The 20,546-nt window shown below is 67.3% G+C and overlaps 5 protein-coding genes across 5 annotated transcripts; all 5 read right to left on the bottom strand.

Moving 5' to 3' along the window:
• Positions 1-491: 491 nt before the first annotated feature.
• LOC142051259 (E3 ubiquitin-protein ligase PHF7-like) lies at positions 492-2,953 on the bottom strand. Its single transcript, XM_075080423.1, has 9 exons — positions 2,842-2,953; positions 2,565-2,656; positions 2,359-2,460; positions 1,914-2,038; positions 1,657-1,819; positions 1,431-1,537; positions 1,191-1,304; positions 796-947; positions 492-651 (listed from the first exon to the last, which is right to left on the bottom strand). The coding sequence occupies exons 1-9, from the start codon at positions 2,951-2,953 to the stop codon at positions 509-511; spliced, it is 1,110 nt and encodes a 369-aa protein (XP_074936524.1). The 3' UTR covers positions 492-508.
• A 1,847-nt stretch (positions 2,954-4,800) lies between these two features.
• LOC142051261 (E3 ubiquitin-protein ligase PHF7-like) lies at positions 4,801-7,262 on the bottom strand. The gene is made up of 9 exons (XM_075080425.1): positions 7,151-7,262; positions 6,874-6,965; positions 6,668-6,769; positions 6,222-6,346; positions 5,965-6,127; positions 5,739-5,845; positions 5,499-5,612; positions 5,105-5,256; positions 4,801-4,960 (listed from the first exon to the last, which is right to left on the bottom strand). Exons 1-9 carry the CDS (start codon positions 7,260-7,262, stop codon positions 4,818-4,820), a joined length of 1,110 nt encoding a protein of 369 aa, XP_074936526.1. The 3' UTR covers positions 4,801-4,817.
• Positions 7,263-9,121: 1,859 nt separating this feature from the next.
• Positions 9,122-11,584, bottom strand: LOC142051262 (E3 ubiquitin-protein ligase PHF7-like). Its single transcript, XM_075080427.1, has 9 exons — positions 11,473-11,584; positions 11,196-11,287; positions 10,990-11,091; positions 10,544-10,668; positions 10,287-10,449; positions 10,061-10,167; positions 9,821-9,934; positions 9,426-9,577; positions 9,122-9,281 (listed from the first exon to the last, which is right to left on the bottom strand). Exons 1-9 carry the CDS (start codon positions 11,582-11,584, stop codon positions 9,139-9,141), a joined length of 1,110 nt encoding a protein of 369 aa, XP_074936528.1. The 3' UTR covers positions 9,122-9,138.
• Positions 11,585-13,448: 1,864 nt separating this feature from the next.
• On the bottom strand, positions 13,449-15,893 carry LOC142051244 (E3 ubiquitin-protein ligase PHF7-like). The gene is made up of 9 exons (XM_075080412.1): positions 15,782-15,893; positions 15,505-15,596; positions 15,299-15,400; positions 14,853-14,977; positions 14,596-14,758; positions 14,370-14,476; positions 14,130-14,243; positions 13,769-13,887; positions 13,449-13,591 (listed from the first exon to the last, which is right to left on the bottom strand). The coding sequence occupies exons 1-9, from the start codon at positions 15,891-15,893 to the stop codon at positions 13,449-13,451; spliced, it is 1,077 nt and encodes a 358-aa protein (XP_074936513.1).
• A 26-nt stretch (positions 15,894-15,919) lies between these two features.
• LOC142051243 (E3 ubiquitin-protein ligase PHF7-like) lies at positions 15,920-20,241 on the bottom strand. Its single transcript, XM_075080411.1, has 9 exons — positions 20,103-20,241; positions 19,826-19,917; positions 19,620-19,721; positions 19,174-19,298; positions 18,917-19,079; positions 18,691-18,797; positions 18,451-18,564; positions 18,090-18,208; positions 15,920-16,023 (listed from the first exon to the last, which is right to left on the bottom strand). Exons 1-9 carry the CDS (start codon positions 20,239-20,241, stop codon positions 15,920-15,922), a joined length of 1,065 nt encoding a protein of 354 aa, XP_074936512.1.
• Between the last annotated feature and the right edge of the window lie 305 nt (positions 20,242-20,546).

Below are 20,546 nucleotides of genomic sequence, written 5' to 3'. Positions count from 1 at the left end.
TCCCCCATCTACCGGTGGGGGAGGGAGCGAGCGACTGTGTGGGGCTGAGCTGCCGCCTAAACCACGACACCACGTCATTCGGCTCGTTAATGGAGAGTCAGGAATTCTGATGCCTGAACAAAGCGCTTGTGCTACGAACCCCTCTGGACGTCTCTGAAGTCCCTGCTGGAGCCCCGGTGTGGGAGAAGGGACCCACGGGGACGCCCTTGCCCTCCCCGCACCCTGGGTCCACTGCTCCGCGCCCTGGGCAGGGAGGCCTTGGCCCCTCAGCAGCTCCCGTGGAGCTTCCCCCTCCCCAGCCCCCGTGGGTTCAGCTCTGGTGCCGCACATCACGTCCCCAAGCGGGTGACACCAGCATCTCACCTGGGGCGGCCAGTGCCAGCTCCTGTTTGGGAAACGACCTGGCAGCACCCACGGTGCCAAGGGGAGGGTCAGGGCCACCGCGGAGGCCCTTGCGCCGCAGCATTTCGGCACATCAGCAAGGCCACGTGTGACGTTCCAGCTTTTATTAGTGAGGCTCTGCAGGTTTCTGGGAGAGGGGCTGGGAGGGCAGCTGGGTGCCGGGGTGTCCTGCGAGGATCCTGGCCTCTTCTTCCTCAGCTGAAGTGCCAGGACCCGGGGTGCTGTGCGAGGGTCCCTGCGTCGGCGGGGCTGGAGTCTGAGCCAGGTGCAACGGGAGGCGCTGCAAGGGGCAGGCAGGGAGACGATGAGCACAACAAGTCCAGGCCACGCTCGCTCCCTCCCCGCATCAGAGCCCTGCGCCTGGCCCCAGGTCCCACGTGCTGTGGTGGCCACGTGGCCGTGGGCACCCTGCCCCGCCCCCCTCACCAGTGCCCGTGCCGCTGCAGTCGCCGCACTCCCAGGAGTCGGCGTCTTCTCCTATGCCGGAGCAGAGCTGGTGGGTGCCGCGGGAGGCACAGGAGCCACAGAGCAGAAGTCTCCAGGGCCTGGGGGAGCAATGGGACCCACTGCCACCAAAGGCCCCCCGAGCTGTGGGCTGCCAGCCCGGGCGCAGCGTTGGGCCCTGCTCCCCTCCAGGCACCTGCAGCTGAGCTGCCGGCACGCACCTGGTGCCAGGCCCAGCTCGCCATCCCAGGGACCCGACCCCCCCCGGGATACCTGCCCAGAGGAGGAGACGAAGGCATCGTCTCCTCGCCGGGGCTGCAGGGACCGGGGACACGGGCACTCACCCGTTCACCTCCGCCTGCTCCCGTCCCACCGGGCACAGGCACTGGCTGGCATCGCAGGAGCTGTGCCGCTGGTAGTGGTCCGCGAAGGCCCCGTCCTCCTCCCAGGCAGCATCCCTGCGGGAGACAGGAAGCCCTCAGCCGCGGGGGGCGTGGGGGCCACCCTGCTGGCACCCAGGGAGGCAGGAGGGGATCGGCCGGAGCACCACGGAGGGGGAAGGGGGCAGCGGGGAGGGCACCGACCTGTCGGGGATTTTGATGCCCAGGCGAAACATCTCCGCCTGGAAGGTCGGCACGTCCTGGCAGAGGGGGCAGCGGAAGTAGTGCAGGGCAGAGCGCAGCGCCTGGCCCTGGGGCAGAGAGGGCATCAACGTCAGAGCCGGGGCGGGTCTCGTTCGCCCCCTGGGAGCTGGGCGACAGGGTGACGACAGGGCTGATCCCGTCAGGGGCCGGGGGCGATGTCGCCTACCTGGATGCAGCGGCGGTGGAACCAGGCGCTGGCACAGGCAGGACAGACCAGGGTGTCGTAGCAGGGCCGCCCCGCCACCACCTCCTGGCAGATGAGGCAGGGGGTCTCGTCCTGCTGCACCGCCCGCACCCGCTGCACCGGCCGGTGCTTCCAGCAGAAGGACCTGTGGGAGGGAGGTGACGGTTCAGCCACAGGCCTCCTCTGCCCCAGGCCCTGGCCTGGGTCCGGCCCTGGCCCTTCAAGGCGGCCACACTCACTTGAACTCCCCGAAGAACTGGGAGACGCAGCCCCGCTCACTGCCGCAGGGGAAGTGGAAGATTCGGCGGCAGCGCCTGCGCCGACAGGCGACCGAGGCACCCCGCAGCCGGCAGATGCAGCACCTCTGGGGACGGCATGGAGGTGGACAGCGTCAGCGCCGCGCAGTCAATGCCGCGCTCCCCGGGGAGCCCTGTTCGCCCTCGCCCAGCGCAGCCCCGCCGCGTTTCGGTGGGCTGCCTGGCCATTGACACTGGGCCGCTGATAACGTCCCCTACCCTCCCCAAATTCCCAGTGCTGCAGAAATGGGCCCTTTTGGGGGAAGGAGGATCTGGGGGCGGTTGCTTGCAGCCAGCTGCCAGAGCATTCCTGGGGGGTTGCTGGCCTGTGCAGCGCCGGGCTCGGGACACGGGGACCACGGTGGGGACACGTCCCCTCCGGCCTCACCTTCTGTGCCACCCGCTTCAGCTCCTGCCGGATGTCGGGGAAGAGAAAGCCGTAGAAGCCCTCTTCATCGGCCCCTTTCTGGCCCAGCCTGGTGGCGTGGTACTGCAAGGGGGGAAAAGAGGGTGCGTGCCAGGGGCTGCCTGTGCCGCGGTGCTGGAGAGGGCGGGGTGTTGTGGACCGGTGGGTGTTGAGCCCCGGGGACTCACCAGGCAGTTCTCATGGACGCAGAGCCCCTTCTGACGGCACAGCTGCCCCACGACTTCGGGGTCACAGTCTGCTCGCCAGCACAGCCTGCATACTGTCGGAGGACAGCGGCGCTGTCACCCCCAGCACCGCGCCGGTGTGCTGGGGCGGCAGTGCCGGGAGCGGGACGGGGGAGAGGCCGGGGCGCCTTGCCACGATGCGGGGGCCTCCGCTTGCACAGCTGGGCACCAGCCAAAATCCCCTCTGGCAGGTGCCCGGTGGGGGATGCTCTGCGCTCACCTTCCTCCTTGGGGACCGGACGCTTTCTTTTGCGCGGGGGTGGCACACGGGAGGGTCCTGCCTGCTCCTCCGGCGGCGCCGGGGGACACTGGGCAGGGGGGGACTGGGGCATCTTGCGGCGCCGCGACCTCAGCTCCATCACCGCAAGTGGCTGCAGTGAAGGAGATGGCTGGGCTTGGGGACGTCGGTGCGGTCAAAGACCGTCCTGATCTTCCAGCGTCTGTGGCAAACTCGCCACTGAGCTGGGGGCGGTTGCGCGGGGTATTTATCCAGCCTGGGCTCTTTGTGACACGGCTCTGCACGCATGTAGGGTCACAAACACGGTCACGCGTGTGCGGAGCCAGGTGACAAATGTCCCCACGCCCAGCCGTCTCCTTCCCTGCATCTGGGACCTGGGGACAGGCACAGGGCTGTGATCCGGGGCGGGAGGGACTGTGGCACGGGCTTCTTGTGCAGACGCTTTTGGGCACGTTTCCCGCGAGCGCAGGGAGGCTGGAGCAGCCTTCACCCACCCGCCCCCCGCTTCCCATCAGGGCTCTGGCCGCGCAGCTTTGGAGCCAGCTCTGTATCCCTGCTGTGACTGGGACGGAGCCAGGTGAGAAGCGGTACTTGTGGCAAAAGTGGGCACTAATTGGGATTTGACTCCTGGCAGTGGTTTTTGGCCAGCAATAGCAGCAGCGGCTGGGGGTGTCCACGGCGTGGCAGCTGAGCTGGGCCGGGCTCTCCGTTGTCCACAGAGCAACTCCACAGCCCCCCCGACACAGTGATGCTGCTGGGGCTGTGGCAAAGCAAAGCAATCGCCTGGAGGGATCGCTGCAGCAAATCCCCGCTGGTGGTGTCACTTCACGGCTGCCTGCTTGGGATTGCCATCAGGGCTCTGGCCGCGGAGCTTCGTGCCACAGCCTGGCTCATGGCCGGCAGGGTCCTGACAGCAGCAAGCGGGGTTGGGGTCGGTAGGCTTTGTTGAAACGGAACACATTTTGCTAAGAAAAGGGACAGTACAAAAATAATGTAAACTCTCCCTAAAAAAAACCCCAAAACAACCCAGAATAACTTAAACCACATGTGCTGGTTTTGGCTGAGAAGGGGTTAATTCTCCTCACTGTGGGGGGGCGGCTGCCTTTCCAGCTTCCCGGGCTCTGCCGCGTGGCGGGGGGGCTGGGAGGGGCGGGGCCGTGGCGGGGGCGGCTGAGCCCGACTGGCCGACGGCAGGTTCATTCCCTACCACGTGACACCATGACCAGCCTATGGAGGGGGGCCAGTTGCAGCTCGGGAGCGGCGCGGCGCGGCTGCGGCGCGGCTGCGGCGCGTGCGGTTTGTTTCGGCGGTTCGTTCCCCCTCTGCCCTCCCTTCCCTCCTCCCCCGGGGCTTTGCGCCTCTCGTTGTTCTCTTTTCCATTGCGTTTCTGTTAATTTTAATTATTAAACTGTTCTTATCGCAACCCACGAGCGTTACCCTTCTGATTCTCTCCCCCATCTACCGGTGGGGGAGGGAGCGAGCGACTGTGTGGGGCTGAGCTGCCGCCTAAACCACGACACCACGTCATTCGGCTCGTTAATGGAGAGTCAGGAATTCTGATGCCTGAACAAAGCGCTTGTGCTACGAACCCCTCTGGACGTCTCTGAAGTCCCTGCTGGAGCCCCGGTGTGGGAGAAGGGACCCACGGGGACGCCCTTGCCCTCCCCGCACCCTGGGTCCACTGCTCCGCGCCCTGGGCAGGGAGGCCTTGGCCCCTCAGCAGCTCCCGTGGAGCTTCCCCCTCCCCAGCCCCCGTGGGTTCAGCTCTGGTGCCGCACATCACGACCCCAAGCGGGTGACACCAGCATCTCACCTGGGGCGGCCAGTGCCAGCTCCTGTTTGGGAAACGACCTGGCAGCACCCACGGTGCCAAGGGGAGGGTCAGGGCCACCGCGGAGGCCCTTGCGCCGCAGCATTTCGGCACATCAGCAAGGCCACGTGTGACGTTCCAGCTTTTATTAGTGAGGCTCTGCAGGTTTCTGGGAGAGGGGCTGGGAGGGCAGCTGGGTGCCGGGGTGTCCTGCGAGGATCCTGGCCTCTTCTTCCTCAGCTGAAGTGCCAGGACCCGGGGTGCTGTGCGAGGGTCCCTGCGTCGGCGGGGCTGGAGTCTGGGCCAGGTGCAACGGGAGGCGCTGCAAGGGGCAGGCAGGGAGACGATGAGCACAACAAGTCCAGGCCACGCTCGCTCCCTCCCCGCATCAGAGCCCTGCGCCTGGCCCCAGGTCCCACGTGCTGTGGTGGCCACGTGGCCGTGGGCACCCTGCCCCGCCCCCCTCACCAGTGCCCGTGCCGCTGCAGTCGCCGCACTCCCAGGAGTCGGCGTCTTCTCCTATGCCGGAGCAGAGCTGGTGGGTGCCGCGGGAGGCACAGGAGCCACAGAGCAGAAGTCTCCAGGGCCTGGGGGAGCAATGGGACCCACTGCCACCAAAGGCCCCCCGAGCTGTGGGCTGCCAGCCCGGGCGCAGCGTTGGGCCCTGCTCCCCTCCAGGCAGCCGAAGCTGAGCTGCCGGCACGCACCTGGTGCCAGGCCCAGCTCGCCATCCCAGGGACCCGACCCCCCCGGGATACCTGCCCAGAGGAGGAGACGAAGGCATCGTCTCCTCGCCAGGGCTGCAGGGACCGGGGACACGGGCACTCACCCGTTCACCTCCGCCTGCTCCCGTCCCACCGGGCACAGGCACTGGCTAGCATCGCAGGAGCTGTGCCGCTGGTAGTGGTCCGCGAAGGCCCCGTCCTCCTCCCAGGCAGCATCCCTGCGGGAGACAGGAAGCCCTCAGCCGCGGGGGGCGTGGGGGCCACCCTGCTGGCACCCAGGGAGGCAGGAGGGGATCGGCCGGAGCACCACGGAGGGGGAAGGGGGCAGCGGGGAGGGCACCGACCTGTCGGGGATTTTGATGCCCAGGCGAAACATCTCCGCCTGGAAGGTCGGCACGTCCTGGCAGAGGGGGCAGCGGAAGTAGTGCAGGGCAGAGCGCAGCGCCTGGCCCTGGGGCAGAGAGGGCATCAACGTCAGAGCCGGGGCGGGTCTCGTTCGCCCCCTGGGAGCTGGGCGACAGGGTGACGACAGGGCTGATCCCGTCAGGGGCCGGGGGCAATGTCGCCTACCTGGATGCAGCGGCGGTGGAACCAGGCGCTGGCACAGGCAGGACAGACCAGGGTGTCGTAGCAGGGCCGCCCCGCCACCGCCTCCTGGCAGATGAGGCAGGGGGTCTCGTCCTGCTGCACCGCCCGCACCCGCTGCACCGGCCGGTGCTTCCAGCAGAAGGACCTGTGGGAGGGAGGTGACGGTTCAGCCACAGGCCTCCTCTGCCCCAGGCCCTGGCCTGGGTCCGGCCCTGGCCCTTCAAGGCGGCCACACTCACTTGAACTCCCCGAAGAACTGGGAGACGCAGCCCCGCTCACTGCCGCAGGGGAAGTGGAAGATTCGGCGGCAGCGCCTGCGCCGACAGGCGACCGAGGCACCCCGCAGCCGGCAGATGCAGCACCTCTGGGGACGGCATGGAGGTGGACAGCGTCAGCGCCGCGCAGTCAATGCCGCGCTCCCCGGGGAGCCCTGTTCGCCCTCGCCCAGCGCAGCCCCGCCGCGTTTCGGTGGGCTGCCTGGCCATTGACACTGGGCCGCTGATAACGTCCCCTACCCTCCCCAAATCCCCAGTTGCTGCAGAAATGGGCCCTTTTGGGGGAAGGAGGATCTGGGGGCGGTTGCTTGCAGCCAGCTGCCAGAGCATTCCTGGGGGGTTGCTGGCCTGTGCAGCGCCGGGCTCGGGACACGGGGACCACGGTGGGGACACGTCCCCTCCGGCCTCACCTTCTGTGCCACCCGCTTCAGCTCCTGCCGGATGTCGGGGAAGAGAAAGCCGTAGAAGCCCTCTTCATCGGCCCCTTTCTGGCCCAGCCTGGTGGCGTGGTACTGCAAGGGGGGAAAAGAGGGTGCGTGCCAGGCGCTGCCTGTGCCGCGGTGCTGGAGAGGGCGGGGTGTTGTGGACCGGTGGGTGTTGAGCCCCGGGGACTCACCAGGCAGTTCTCATGGACGCAGAGCCCCTTCTGACGGCACAGCTGCCCCACGACTTCGGGGTCACAGTCTGCTCGCCAGCACAGCCTGCATACTGTCGGAGGACAGCGGCGCTGTCACCCCCAGCACCGCGCCGGTGTGCTGGGGCGGCAGTGCCGGGAGCGGGACGGGGGAGAGGCCGGGGCGCCTTGCCACGATGCGGGGGCCTCCGCTTGCACAGCTGGGCACCAGCCAAAATCCCCTCTGGCAGGTGCCCGGTGGGGGATGCTCTGCGCTCACCTTCCTCCTTGGGGACCGGACGCTTTCTTTTGCGCGGGGGTGGCACACGGGAGGGTCCTGCCTGCTCCTCCGGCGGCGCCGGGGGACACTGGGCAGGGGGGGACTGGGGCATCTTGCGGCGCCGCGACCTCAGCTCCATCACCGCAAGTGGCTGCAGTGAAGGAGATGGCTGGGCTTGGGGACGTCGGTGCGGTCAAAGACCGTCCTGATCTTCCAGCGTCTGTGGCAAACTCGCCACTGAGCTGGGGGCGGTTGCGCGGGGTATTTATCCAGCCTGGGCTCTTTGTGACACGGCTCTGCACGCATGTAGGGTCACAAACACGGTCACGCGTGTGCGGAGCCAGGTGACAAATGTCCCCACGCCCAGCCGTCTCCTTCCCTGCATCTGGGACCTGGGGACAGGCACAGGGCTGTGATCCGGGGCGGGAGGGACTGTGGCACGGGCTTCTTGTGCAGACGCTTTTGGGCACGTTTCCCGCGAGCGCAGGGAGGCTGGAGCAGCCTTCACCCACCCGCCCCCCGCTTCCCATCAGGGCTCTGGCCGCGCAGCTTTGGAGCCAGCTCTGTATCCCTGCTGTGACTGGGACGGAGCCAGGTGAGAAGCGGTACTTGTGGCAAAAGTGGGCACTAATTGGGATTTGACTCCTGGCAGTGGTTTTTGGCCAGCAATAGCAGCAGCGGCTGGGGGTGTCCACGGCGTGGCAGCTGAGCTGGGCCGGGCTCTCCGTTGTCCACAGAGCAACTCCACAGCCCCCCCGACACAGTGATGCTGCTGGGGCTGTGGCAAAGCAAAGCAATCGCCTGGAGGGATCGCTGCAGCAAATCCCCGCTGGTGGTGTCACTTCACGGCTGCCTGCTTGGGATTGCCATCAGGGCTCTGGCCGCGGAGCTTCGTGCCACAGCCTGGCTCATGGCCGGCAGGGTCCTGACAGCAGCAAGCGGGGTTGGGGTCGGTAGGCTTTGTTGAAACGGAACACATTTTGCTAAGAAAAGGGACAGTACAAAAATAATGTAAACTCTCCCTAAAAAAAACCCCAAAACAACCCAGAATAACTTAAACCACATGTGCTGGTTTTGGCTGAGAAGGGGTTAATTCTCCTCACTGTGGGGGGGCGGCTGCCTTTCCAGCTTCCCGGGCTCTGCCGCGTGGCGGGGGGGCTGGGAGGGGCGGGGCCGTGGCGGGGGCGGCTGAGCCCGACTGGCCGACGGCAGGTTCATTCCCTACCACGTGACACCATGACCAGCCTATGGAGGGGGGCCAGTTGCAGCTCGGGAGCGGCGCGGCGCGGCTGCGGCGCGGCTGCGGCGCGTGCGGTTTGTTTCGGCGGTTCGTTCCCCCTCTGCCCTCCCTTCCCTCCTCCCCCGGGGCTTTGCGCCTCTCGTTGTTCTCTTTTCCATTGCATTTCTGTTGTTGTTTCTGTTAATTTTAATTATTAAACTGTTCTTATCGCAACCCACGAGCGTTACCCTTCTGATTCTCTTCCCCATCTACCGGTGGGGGAGGGAGCGAGCGACTGTGTGGGGCTGAGCTGCCGCCTAAACCACGACACCACGTCATTCGGCTCGTTAATGGAGAGTCAGGAATTCTGATGCCTGAACAAAGCGCTTGTGCTACGAACCCCTCTGGACGTCTCTGAAGTCCCTGCTGGAGCCCCGGTGTGGGAGAAGGGACCCACGGGGACGCCCTTGCCCTCCCCGCACCCTGGGTCCACTGCTCCGCGCCCTGGGCAGGGAGGCCTTGGCCCCTCAGCAGCTCCCGTGGAGCTTCCCCCTCCCCAGCCCCTGTGGGTTCAGCTCTGGTGCCGCACATCACGTCCCCAAGCGGGTGACACCAGCATCTCACCTGGGGCGGCCAGTGCCAGCTCCTGTTTGGGAAACGACCTGGCAGCACCCACGGTGCCAAGGGGAGGGTCAGGGCCACCGCGGAGGCCCTTGCGCCGCAGCATTTCGGCACATCAGCAAGGCCACGTGTGACGTTCCAGCTTTTATTAGTGAGGCTCTGCAGGTTTCTGGGAGAGGGGCTGGGAGGGCAGCTGGGTGCCGGGGTGTCCTGCGAGGATCCTGGCCTCTTCTTCCTCAGCTGAAGTGCCAGGACCCGGGGTGCTGTGCGAGGGTCCCTGCGTCGGCGGGGCTGGAGTCTGAGCCAGGTGCAACGGGAGGCGCTGCAAGGGGCAGGCAGGGAGACGATGAGCACAACAAGTCCAGGCCACGCTCGCTCCCTCCCCGCATCAGAGCCCTGCGCCTGGCCCCAGGTCCCACGTGCTGTGGTGGCCACGTGGCCGTGGGCACCCTGCCCCGCCCCCCTCACCAGTGCCCGTGCCGCTGCAGTCGCCGCACTCCCAGGAGTCGGCGTCTTCTCCTATGCCGGAGCAGAGCTGGTGGGTGCCGCGGGAGGCACAGGAGCCACAGAGCAGAAGTCTCCAGGGCCTGGGGGAGCAATGGGACCCACTGCCACCAAAGGCCCCCCGAGCTGTGGGCTGCCAGCCCGGGCGCAGCGTTGGGCCCTGCTCCCCTCCAGGCACCTGCAGCTGAGCTGCCGGCACGCACCTGGTGCCAGGCCCAGCTCGCCATCCCAGGGACCCGACCCCCCCCGGGATACCTGCCCAGAGGAGGAGACGAAGGCATCGTCTCCTCGCCGGGGCTGCAGGGACCGGGGACACGGGCACTCACCCGTTCACCTCCGCCTGCTCCCGTCCCACCGGGCACAGGCACTGGCTGGCATCGCAGGAGCTGTGCCGCTGGTAGTGGTCCGCGAAGGCCCCGTCCTCCTCCCAGGCAGCATCCCTGCGGGAGACAGGAAGCCCTCAGCCGCGGGGGGCGTGGGGGCCACCCTGCTGGCACCCAGGGAGGCAGGAGGGGATCGGCCGGAGCACCACGGAGGGGGAAGGGGGCAGCGGGGAGGGCACCGACCTGTCGGGGATTTTGATGCCCAGGCGAAACATCTCCGCCTGGAAGGTCGGCACGTCCTGGCAGAGGGGGCAGCGGAAGTAGTGCAGGGCAGAGCGCAGCGCCTGGCCCTGGGGCAGAGAGGGCATCAACGTCAGAGCCGGGGCGGGTCTCGTTCGCCCCCTGGGAGCTGGGCGACAGGGTGACGACAGGGCTGATCCCGTCAGGGGCCGGGGGCAATGTCGCCTACCTGGATGCAGCGGCGGTGGAACCAGGCGCTGGCACAGGCAGGACAGACCAGGGTGTCGTAGCAGGGCCGCCCCGCCACCACCTCCTGGCAGATGAGGCAGGGGGTCTCGTCCTGCTGCACCGCCCGCACCCGCTGCACCGGCCGGTGCTTCCAGCAGAAGGACCTGTGGGAGGGAGGTGACGGTTCAGCCACAGGCCTCCTCTGCCCCAGGCCCTGGCCTGGGTCCGGCCCTGGCCCTTCAAGGCGGCCACACTCACTTGAACTCCCCGAAGAACTGGGAGACGCAGCCCCGCTCACTGCCGCAGGGGAAGTGGAAGATTCGGCGGCAGCGCCTGCGCCGACAGGCGACCGAGGCACCCCGCAGCCGGCAGATGCAGCACCTCTGGGGACGGCATGGAGGTGGACAGCGTCAGCGCCGTGCAGTCAATGCCGCACTCCCCGGGGAGCCCTGTTCGCCCTCGCCCAGCGCAGCCCCGCCGCGTTTCGGTGGGCTGCCTGGCCATTGACACTGGGCCGCTGATAACGTCCCCTACCCTCCCCAAATTCCCAGTTGCTGCAGAAATGGGCCCTTTTGGGGGAAGGAGGATCTGGGGGCGGTTGCTTGCAGCCAGCTGCCAGAGCATTCCTGGGGGGTTGCTGGCCTGTGCAGCGCCGGGCTCGGGACACGGGGACCACGGTGGGGACACGTCCCCTCCGGCCTCACCTTCTGTGCCACCCGCTTCAGCTCCTGCCGGATGTCGGGGAAGAGAAAGCCGTAGAAGCCCTCTTCATCGGCCCCTTTCTGGCCCAGCCTGGTGGCGTGGTACTGCAAGGGGGGAAAAGAGGGTGCGTGCCAGGGGCTGCCTGTGCCGCGGTGCTGGAGAGGGCGGGGTGTTGTGGACCGGTGGGTGTTGAGCCCCGGGGACTCACCAGGCAGTTCTCATGGACGCAGAGCCCCTTCTGACGGCACAGCTGCCCCACGACTTCGGGGTCACAGTCTGCTCGCCAGCACAGCCTGCATACTGTCGGAGGACAGCGGCGCTGTCACCCCCAGCACCGCGCCGGTGTGCTGGGGCGGCAGTGCCGGGAGCGGGACGGGGGAGAGGCCGGGGCGCCTTGCCACGATGCGGGGGCCTCCGCTTGCACAGCTGGGCACCAGCCAAAATCCCCTCTGGCAGGTGCCCGGTGGGGGATGCTCTGCGCTCACCTTCCTCCTTGGGGACCGGACGCTTTCTTTTGCGCGGGGGTGGCACACGGGAGGGTCCTGCCTGCTCCTCCGGCGGCGCCGGGGGACACTGGGCAGGGGGGGACTGGGGCATCTTGCGGCGCCGCGACCTCAGCTCCATCACCGCAAGTGGCTGCAGTGAAGGAGATGGCTGGGCTTGGGGACGTCGGTGCGGTCAAAGACCGTCCTGATCTTCCAGCGTCTGTGGCAAACTCGCCACTGAGCTGGGGGCGGTTGCGCGGGGTATTTATCCAGCCTGGGCTCTTTGTGACACGGCTCTGCACGCATGTAGGGTCACAAACACGGTCACGCGTGTGCGGAGCCAGGTGACAAATGTCCCCACGCCCAGCCGTCTCCTTCCCTGCATCTGGGACCTGGGGACAGGCACAGGGCTGTGATCCGGGGCGGGAGGGACTGTGGCACGGGCTTCTTGTGCAGACGCTTTTGGGCACGTTTCCCGCGAGCGCAGGGAGGCTGGAGCAGCCTTCACCCACCCGCCCCCCGCTTCCCATCAGGGCTCTGGCCGCGCAGCTTTGGAGCCAGCTCTGTATCCCTGCTGTGACTGGGACGGAGCCAGGTGAGAAGCGGTACTTGTGGCAAAAGTGGGCACTAATTGGGATTTGACTCCTGGCAGTGGTTTTTGGCCAGCAATAGCAGCAGCGGCTGGGGGTGTCCACGGCGTGGCAGCTGAGCTGGGCCGGGCTCTCCGTTGTCCACAGAGCAACTCCACAGCCCCCCCGACACAGTGATGCTGCTGGGGCTGTGGCAAAGCAAAGCAATCGCCTGGAGGGATCGCTGCAGCAAATCCCCGCTGGTGGTGTCACTTCACGGCTGCCTGCTTGGGATTGCCATCAGGGCTCTGGCCGCGGAGCTTCGTGCCACAGCCTGGCTCATGGCCGGCAGGGTCCTGACAGCAGCAAGCGGGGTTGGGGTCGGTAGGCTTTGTTGAAACGGAACACATTTTGCTAAGAAAAGGGACAGTACAAAAATAATGTAAACTCTCCCTAAAAAAAACCCCAAAACAACCCAGAATAACTTAAACCACATGTGCTGGTTTTGGCTGAGAAGGGGTTAATTCTCCTCACTGTGGGGGGGCGGCTGCCTTTCCAGCTTCCCGGGCTCTGCCGCGTGGCGGGGGGGCTGGGAGGGGCGGGGCCGTGGCGGGGGCGGCTGAGCCCGACTGGCCGACGGCAGGTTCATTCCCTACCACGTGACACCATGACCAGCCTATGGAGGGGGGCCAGTTGCAGCTCGGGAGCGGCGCGGCGCGGCTGCGGCGCGGCTGCGGCGCGTGCGGTTTGTTTCGGCGGTTCGTTCCCCCTCTGCCCTCCCTTCCCTCCTCCCCCGGGGCTTTGCGCCTCTCGTTGTTCTCTTTTCCATTGCGTTTCTGTTAATTTTAATTATTAAACTGTTCTTATCGCAACCCACGAGCGTTACCCTTCTGATTCTCTCCCCCATCTACCGGTGGGGGAGGGAGCGAGCGACTGTGTGGGGCTGAGCTGCCGCCTAAACCACGACACCACGTCATTCGGCTCGTTAATGGAGAGTCAGGAATTCTGATGCCTGAACAAAGCGCTTGTGCTACGAACCCCTCTGGACGTCTCTGAAGTCCCTGCTGGAGCCCCGGTGTGGGAGAAGGGACCCACGGGGACGCCCTTGCCCTCCCCGCACCCTGGGTCCACTGCTCCGCGCCCTGGGCAGGGAGGCCTTGGCCCCTCAGCAGCTCCCGTGGAGCTTCCCCCTCCCCAGCCCCCGTGGGTTCAGCTCTGGTGCCGCACATCACGACCCCAAGCGGGTGACACCAGCATCTCACCTGGGGCGGCCAGTGCCAGCTCCTGTTTGGGAAACGACCTGGCAGCACCCACGGTGCCAAGGGGAGGGTCAGGGCCACCGCGGAGGCCCTTGCGCCGCAGCATTTCGGCACATCAGCAAGGCCATGTGTGACGTTCCAGCTTTTATTAGTGAGGCTCTGCAGGTTTCTGGGAGAGGGGCTGGGAGGGCAGCTGGGTGCCGGGGTGTCCTGCGAGGATCCTGGCCTCTTCTTCCTCAGCTGAAGTGCCAGGACCCGGGGTGCTGTGCGAGGGTCCCTGCGTCGGCGGGGCTGGAGTCTGGGCCAGGTGCAACGGGAGGCGCTGCAAGGGGCAGGCAGGGAGACGATGAGCACAACAAGTCCAGGCCACGCTCGCTCCCTCCCCGCATCAGAGCCCTGCGCCTGGCCCCAGGTCCCACGTGCTGTGGTGGCCACGTGGCCATGGGCACCCTGCCCCGCCCCCCTCACCAGTGCCCGTGCCGCTGCAGTCGCCGCACTCCCAGGAGTCGGCGTCTTCTCCTATGCCGGAGCAGAGCTGGTGGGTGCCGCGGGAGGCACAGGAGCCACAGAGCAGAAGTCTCCAGGGCCTGGGGGAGCAATGGGACCCACTGCCACCAAAGGCCCCCCGAGCTGTGGGCTGCCAGCCCGGGCGCAGCGTTGGGCCCTGCTCCCCTCCGGCACCTGCAGCTGAGCTGCCGGCACGCACCTGGTGCCAGGCCCAGCTCGCCATCCCAGGGACCCGACCCCCCCCGGGATACCTGCCCAGAGGAGGAGACGAAGGCATCGTCTCCTCGCCGGGGCTGCAGGGACCGGGGACACGGGCACTCACCCGTTCACCTCCGCCTGCTCCCGTCCCACCGGGCACAGGCACTGGCTGGCATCGCAGGAGCTGTGCCGCTGGTAGTGGTCCGCGAAGGCCCCGTCCTCCTCCCAGGCAGCATCCCTGCGGGAGACAGGAAGCCCTCAGCTGCGGGGGGCGTGGGGGCCACCCTGCTGGCACCCAGGGAGGCAGGAGGGGATCGGCCGGAGCACCACGGAGGGGGAAGGGGGCAGCGGGGAGGGCACCGACCTGTCGGGGATTTTGATGCCCAGGCGAAACATCTCCGCCTGGAAGGTCGGCACGTCCTGGCAGAGGGGGCAGCGGAAGTAGTGCAGGGCAGAGCGCAGCGCCTGGCCCTGGGGCAGAGAGGGCATCAACGTCAGAGCCGGGGCGGGTCTCGTTCGCCCCCTGGGAGCTGGGCGACAGGGTGACGACAGGGCTGATCCCGTCAGGGGCCGGGGGCGATGTCGCCTACCTGGATGCAGCGGCGGTGGAACCAGGCGCTGGCACAGGCAGGACAGACCAGGGTGTCGTAGCAGGGCCGCCCCGCCACCACCTCCTGGCAGATGAGGCAGGGGGTCTCGTCCTGCTGCACCGCCCGCACCCGCTGCACCGGCCGGTGCTTCCAGCAGAAGGACCTGTGGGAGGGAGGTGACGGTTCAGCCACAGGCCTCCTCTGCCCCAGGCCCTGGCCTGGGTCCGGCCCTGGCCCTTCAAGGCGGCCACACTCACTTGAACTCCCCGAAGAACTGGGAGACGCAGCCCCGCTCACTGCCGCAGGGGAAGTGGAAGATTCGGCGGCAGCGCCTGCGCCGACAGGCGACCGAGGCACCCCGCAGCCGGCAGATGCAGCACCTCTGGGGACGGCATGGAGGTGGACAGCGTCAGCGCCGCGCAGTCAATGCCGCGCTCCCCGGGGAGCCCTGTTCGCTCTCGCCCAGCGCAGCCCCGCCGCGTTTCGGTGGGCTGCCTGGCCATTGACACTGGGCCGCTGATAACGTCCCCTACCCTCCCCAAATCCCCAGTTGCTGCAGAAATGGGCCCTTTTGGGGGAAGGAGGATCTGGGGGCGGTTGCTTGCAGCCAGCTGCCAGAGCATTCCTGGGGGGTTGCTGGCCTGTGCAGCGCCGGGCTCGGGACACGGGGACCACGGTGGGGACACGTCCCCTCCGGCCTCACCTTCTGTGCCACCCGCTTCAGCTCCTGCCGGATGTCGGGGAAGAGAAAGCCGTAGAAGCCCTCTTCATCGGCCCCTTTCTGGCCCAGCCTGGTGGCGTGGTACTGCAAGGGGGGAAAAGAGGGTGCGTGCCAGGCGCTGCCTGTGCCGCGGTGCTGGAGAGGGCGGGGTGTTGTGGACCGGTGGGTGTTGAGCCCCGGGGACTCACCAGGCAGTTCTCATGGACGCAGAGCCCCTTCTGACGGCACAGCTGCCCCACGACTTCGGGGTCACAGTCTGCTCGCCAGCACAGCCTGCATACTGTCGGAGGACAGCGGCGCTGTCACCCCCAGCACCGCGCCGGTGTGCTGGGGCGGCAGTGCCGGGAGCGGGACGGGGGAGAGGCCGGGGCGCCTTGCCACGATGCGGGGGCCTCCGCTTGCACAGCTGGGCACCAGCCAAAATCCCCTCTGGCAGGTGCCCGGTGGGGGATGCTCTGCGCTCACCTTCCTCCTTGGGGACCTGACGCTTTCTTTTGCGCGGGGGTGGCACACGGGAGGGTCCTGCCTGCTCCTCCGGCGGCGCCGGGGGACACTGGGCAGGGGGGGACTGGGGCATCTTGCGGCGCCGCGACCTCAGCTCCATCACCGCAAGTGGCTGTAGTGAAGGAGATGGCTGGGCTTGGGGACGTCGGTGCGGTCAAAGACCGTCCTGATCTTCCAGCGTCTGTGGCAAACTCGCCACTGAGCTGGGGGCGGTTGCGCGGGGTATTTATCCAGCCTGGGCTCTTTGTGACACGGCTCTGCACGCATGTAGGGTCACAAACACGGTCACGCGTGTGCGGAGCCAGGTGACAAATGTCCCCACGCCCAGCCGTCTCCTTCCCTGCATCTGGGACCTGGGGACAGGCACAGGGCTGTGATCCGGGGCGGGAGGGACTGTGGCACGGGCTTCTTGTGCAGACGCTTTTGGGCACGTTTCCCGCGAGCGCAGGGAGGCTGGAGCAGCCTTCACCCACCCGCCCCCCGCTTCCCATCAGGGCTCTGGCCGCGCAGCTTTGGAGCCAGCTCTGTATCCCTGCTGTGACTGGGACGGAGCCAGGTGAGAAGCGGTACTTGTGGCAAAAGTGGGCACTAATTGGGATTTGACTCCTGGCAGTGGTTTTTGGCCAGCAATAGCAGCAGCGGCTGGGGGTGTCCACGGCGTGGCAGCTGAGCTGGGCCGGGCTCTCCGTTGTCCACAGAGCAACTCCACAGCCCCCCCGACACAGTGATGCTGCTGGGGCTGTGGCAAAGCAAAGCAATCGCCTGGAGGGATCGCTGCAGCAAATCCCCGCTGGTGGTGTCACTTCACGGCTGCCTGCTTGGGATTGCCATCAGGGCTCTGGCCGCGGAGCTTCGTGCCACAGCCTGGCTCATGGCCGGCAGGGTCCTGACAGCAGCAAGCGTGGTTGGGGTCGGTAGGCTTTGTTGAAACGGAACACATTTTGCTAAGAAAAGGGACAGTACAAAAATAATGTAAACTCTCCCTAAAAAAAACCCCAAAACAACCCAGAATAACTTAAACCACATGTGCTGGTTTTGGCTGAGAAGGGGTTAATTCTCCTCACTGTGGGGGGGCGGCTGCCTTTCCAGCTTCCCGGGCTCTGCCGCGTGGCGGGGGGGCTGGGAGGGGCGGGGCCGTGGCGGGGGCGGCTGAGCCCGACTGGCCGACGGCAGGTTCATTCCCTACCACGTGACACCATGACCAGCCTATGGAGGGGGGCCAGTTGCAGCTCGGGAGCGGCGCGGCGCGGCTGCGGCGCGGCTGCGGCGCGTGCGGTTTGTTTCGGCGGTTCGTTCCCCCTCTGCCCTCCCTTCCCTCCTCCCCCGGGGCTTTGCGCCTCTCGTTGTTCTCTTTTCCATTGCATTTCTGTTGTTGTTTCTGTTAATTTTAATTATTAAACTGTTCTTATCGCAACCCACGAGCGTTACCCTTCTGATTCTCTCCCCCATCTACCGGTGGGGGAGGGAGCGAGCGACTGTGTGGGGCTGAGCTGCCGCCTAAACCACGACACCACGTCATTCGGCTCGTTAATGGAGAGTCAGGAATTCTGATGCCTGAACAAAGCGCTTGTGCTACGAACCCCTCTGGACGTCTCTGAAGTCCCTGCTGGAGCCCCGGTGTGGGAGAAGGGACCCACGGGGACGCCCTTGCCCTCCCCGCACCCTGGGTCCACTGCTCCGCGCCCTGGGCAGGGAGGCCTTGGCCCCTCAGCAGCTCCCGTGGAGCTTCCCCCTCCCCAGCCCCCGTGGGTTCAGCTCTGGTGCCGCACATCACGTCCCCAAGCGGGTGACACCAGCATCTCACCTGGGGCGGCCAGTGCCAGCTCCTGTTTGGGAAACGACCTGGCAGCACCCACGGTGCCAAGGGGAGGGTCAGGGCCACCGCGGAGGCCCTTGCGCCGCAGCATTTCGGCACATCAGCAAGGCCACGTGTGACGTTCCAGCTTTTATTAGTGAGGCTCTGCAGGTTTCTGGGAGAGGGGCTGGGAGGGCAGCTGGGTGCCGGGGCGTCCTGCGAGGATCCTGGCCTCTTCTTCCTCAGCTGAAGTGCCAGGACCCGGGGTGCTGTGCGAGGGTCCCTGCGTCGGCGGGGCTGGAGTCTGGGCCAGGTGCAACGGGAGGCGCTGCAAGGGGCAGGCAGGGAGACGATGAGCACAACAAGTCCAGGCCACGCTCGCTCCCTCCCCGCATCAGAGCCCTGCGCCTGGCCCCAGGTCCCACGTGCTGTGGTGGCCACGTGGCCGTGGGCACCCTGCCCCGCCCCCCTCACCAGTGCCCGTGCCGCTGCAGTCGCCGCACTCCCAGGAGTCGGCGTCTTCTCCTATGCCGGAGCAGAGCTGGTGGGTGCCGCGGGAGGCACAGGAGCCACAGAGCAGAAGTCTCCAGGGCCTGGGGGAGCAATGGGACCCACTGCCACCAAAGGCCCCCCGAGCTGTGGGCTGCCAGCCCGGGCGCAGCGTTGGGCCCTGCTCCCCTCCAGGCAGCCGAAGCTGAGCTGCCGGCACGCACCTGGTGCCAGGCCCAGCTCGCCATCCCAGGGACCCGACCCCCCCGGGATACCTGCCCAGAGGAGGAGACGAAGGCATCGTCTCCTCGCCGGGGCTGCAGGGACCGGGGACACGGGCACTCACCCGTTCACCTCCGCCTGCTCCCGTCCCACCGGGCACAGGCACTGGCTAGCATCGCAGGAGCTGTGCCGCTGGTAGTGGTCCGCGAAGGCCCCGTCCTCCTCCCAGGCAGCATCCCTGCGGGAGACAGGAAGCCCTCAGCCGCGGGGGGCGTGGGGGCCACCCTGCTGGCACCCAGGGAGGCAGGAGGGGATCGGCCGGAGCACCACGGAGGGGGAAGGGGGCAGCGGGGAGGGCACCGACCTGTCGGGGATTTTGATGCCCAGGCGAAACATCTCCGCCTGGAAGGTCGGCACGTCCTGGCAGAGGGGGCAGCGGAAGTAGTGCAGGGCAGAGCGCAGCGCCTGGCCCTGGGGCAGAGAGGGCATCAACGTCAGAGCCGGGGCGGGTCTCGTTCGCCCCCTGGGAGCTGGGCGACAGGGTGACGACAGGGCTGATCCCGTCAGGGGCCGGGGGCAATGTCGCCTACCTGGATGCAGCGGCGGTGGAACCAGGCGCTGGCACAGGCAGGACAGACCAGGGTGTCGTAGCAGGGCCGCCCCGCCACCGCCTCCTGGCAGATGAGGCAGGGGGTCTCGTCCTGCTGCACCGCCCGCACCCGCTGCACCGGCCGGTGCTTCCAGCAGAAGGACCTGTGGGAGGGAGGTGACGGTTCAGCCACAGGCCTCCTCTGCCCCAGGCCCTGGCCTGGGTCCGGCCCTGGCCCTTCAAGGCGGCCACACTCACTTGAACTCCCCGAAGAACTGGGAGACGCAGCCCCGCTCACTGCCGCAGGGGAAGTGGAAGATTCGGCGGCAGCGCCTGCGCCGACAGGCGACCGAGGCACCCCGCAGCCGGCAGATGCAGCACCTCTGGGGACGGCATGGAGGTGGACAGCGTCAGCGCCGCGCAGTCAATGCCGCGCTCCCCGGGGAGCCCTGTTCGCCCTCGCCCAGCGCAGCCCCGCCGCGTTTCGGTGGGCTGCCTGGCCATTGACACTGGGCCGCTGATAACGTCCCCTACCCTCCCCAAATCCCCAGTTGCTGCAGAAATGGGCCCTTTTGGGGGAAGGAGGATCTGGGGGCGGTTGCTTGCAGCCAGCTGCCAGAGCATTCCTGGGGGGTTGCTGGCCTGTGCAGCGCCGGGCTCGGGACACGGGGACCACGGTGGGGGCACGTCCCCTCCGGCCTCACCTTCTGTGCCACCCGCTTCAGCTCCTGCCGGATGTCGGGGAAGAGAAAGCCGTAGAAGCCCTCTTCATCGGCCCCTTTCTGGCCCAGCCTGGTGGCGTGGTACTGCAAGGGGGGAAAAGAGGGTGCGTGCCAGGCGCTGCCTGTGCCGCGGTGCTGGAGAGGGCGGGGTGTTGTGGACCGGTGGGTGTTGAGCCCCGGGGACTCACCAGGCAGTTCTCATGGACGCAGAGCCCCTTCTGACGGCACAGCTGCCCCACGACTTCGGGGTCACAGTCTGCTCGCCAGCACAGCCTGCATACTGTCGGAGGACAGCGGCGCTGTCACCCCCAGCACCGCGCCGGTGTGCTGGGGCGGCAGTGCCGGGAGCGGGACGGGGGAGAGGCCGGGGCGCCTTGCCACCATGCGGGGGCCTCCGCTTGCACAGCTGGGCACCAGCCAAAATCCCCTCTGGCAGGTGCCCGGTGGGGGATGCTCTGCGCTCACCTTCCTCCTTGGGGACCGGACGCTTTCTTTTGCGCGGGGGTGGCACACGGGAGGGTCCTGCCTGCTCCTCCGGCGGCGCCGGGGGACACTGGGCAGGGGGGGACTGGGGCATCTTGCGGCGCCGCGACCTCAGCTCCATCACCGCAAGTGGCTGCAGTGAAGGAGATGGCTGGGCTTGGGGACGTCGGTGCGGTCAAAGACCGTCCTGATCTTCCAGCGTCTGTGGCAAACTCGCCACTGAGCTGGGGGCGGTTGCGCGGGGTATTTATCCAGCCTGGGCTCTTTGTGACACGGCTCTGCACGCATGTAGGGTCACAAACACGGTCACGCGTGTGCGGAGCCAGGTGACAAATGTCCCCACGCCCAGCCGTCTCCTTCCCTGCATCTGGGACCTGGGGACAGGCACAGGGCTGTGATCCGGGGCGGGAGGGACTGTGGCACGGG

This window comes from Phalacrocorax aristotelis, unplaced genomic scaffold (genome assembly GCF_949628215.1).
Source record: "Phalacrocorax aristotelis unplaced genomic scaffold, bGulAri2.1 scaffold_108, whole genome shotgun sequence".
In the NCBI taxonomy this organism is placed as follows: domain Eukaryota; kingdom Metazoa; phylum Chordata; class Aves; order Suliformes; family Phalacrocoracidae; genus Phalacrocorax; species Phalacrocorax aristotelis.
Note: the sequence above shows the minus strand (reverse complement) of the source record. Positions and strands in the feature narration are given on the sequence as shown.

Bases quoted from the DNA above. Each gene is read 5' to 3' on its own strand.
- LOC142051262 (XM_075080427.1), bottom strand. From the start codon at position 11,584: ATGCCCCAGTCCCCCCCTGCCCAGTGTCCCCCGGCGCCGCCGGAGGAG. The intron at 11,092-11,195 runs GTGAGTCCCCGG...CCCCCCTTGCAG, and splicing joins GCGTCCATGAGAACTGCCTG to TACCACGCCACCAGGCTGGG. The intron at 9,282-9,425 runs GTGGCCACCACA...CTCAGACTCCAG, and splicing joins GGCAGGGTGCCCACGGCCAC to CCCCGCCGACGCAGGGACCC.
- LOC142051261 (XM_075080425.1), bottom strand. From the start codon at position 7,262: ATGCCCCAGTCCCCCCCTGCCCAGTGTCCCCCGGCGCCGCCGGAGGAG. The intron at 6,128-6,221 runs GTGAGTGTGGCC...TCCCTCCCACAG, and splicing joins CAGTTCTTCGGGGAGTTCAA to GTCCTTCTGCTGGAAGCACC. The intron at 5,613-5,738 runs GTCGGTGCCCTC...TGTCTCCCGCAG, and splicing joins GGCATCAAAATCCCCGACAG to GGATGCTGCCTGGGAGGAGG.
- LOC142051243 (XM_075080411.1), bottom strand. From the start codon at position 20,241: ATGGAGCTGAGGTCGCGGCGCCGCAAGATGCCCCAGTCCCCCCCTGCC. The intron at 19,918-20,102 runs GTGAGCGCAGAG...GTCCTCCGACAG, and splicing joins TCCGGTCCCCAAGGAGGAAG to TATGCAGGCTGTGCTGGCGA. The intron at 19,722-19,825 runs GTGAGTCCCCGG...CCCCCCTTGCAG, and splicing joins GCGTCCATGAGAACTGCCTG to TACCACGCCACCAGGCTGGG.
- LOC142051244 (XM_075080412.1), bottom strand. From the start codon at position 15,893: ATGCCCCAGTCCCCCCCTGCCCAGTGTCCCCCGGCGCCGCCGGAGGAG. The intron at 15,597-15,781 runs GTGAGCGCAGAG...GTCCTCCGACAG, and splicing joins TCAGGTCCCCAAGGAGGAAG to TATGCAGGCTGTGCTGGCGA. The intron at 13,592-13,768 runs GTGAGGGGGGCG...CCCAGACTCCAG, and splicing joins CTGCAGCGGCACGGGCACTG to CCCCGCCGACGCAGGGACCC.
- LOC142051259 (XM_075080423.1), bottom strand. From the start codon at position 2,953: ATGCCCCAGTCCCCCCCTGCCCAGTGTCCCCCGGCGCCGCCGGAGGAG. The intron at 2,657-2,841 runs GTGAGCGCAGAG...GTCCTCCGACAG, and splicing joins TCCGGTCCCCAAGGAGGAAG to TATGCAGGCTGTGCTGGCGA. The intron at 1,820-1,913 runs GTGAGTGTGGCC...TCCCTCCCACAG, and splicing joins CAGTTCTTCGGGGAGTTCAA to GTCCTTCTGCTGGAAGCACC.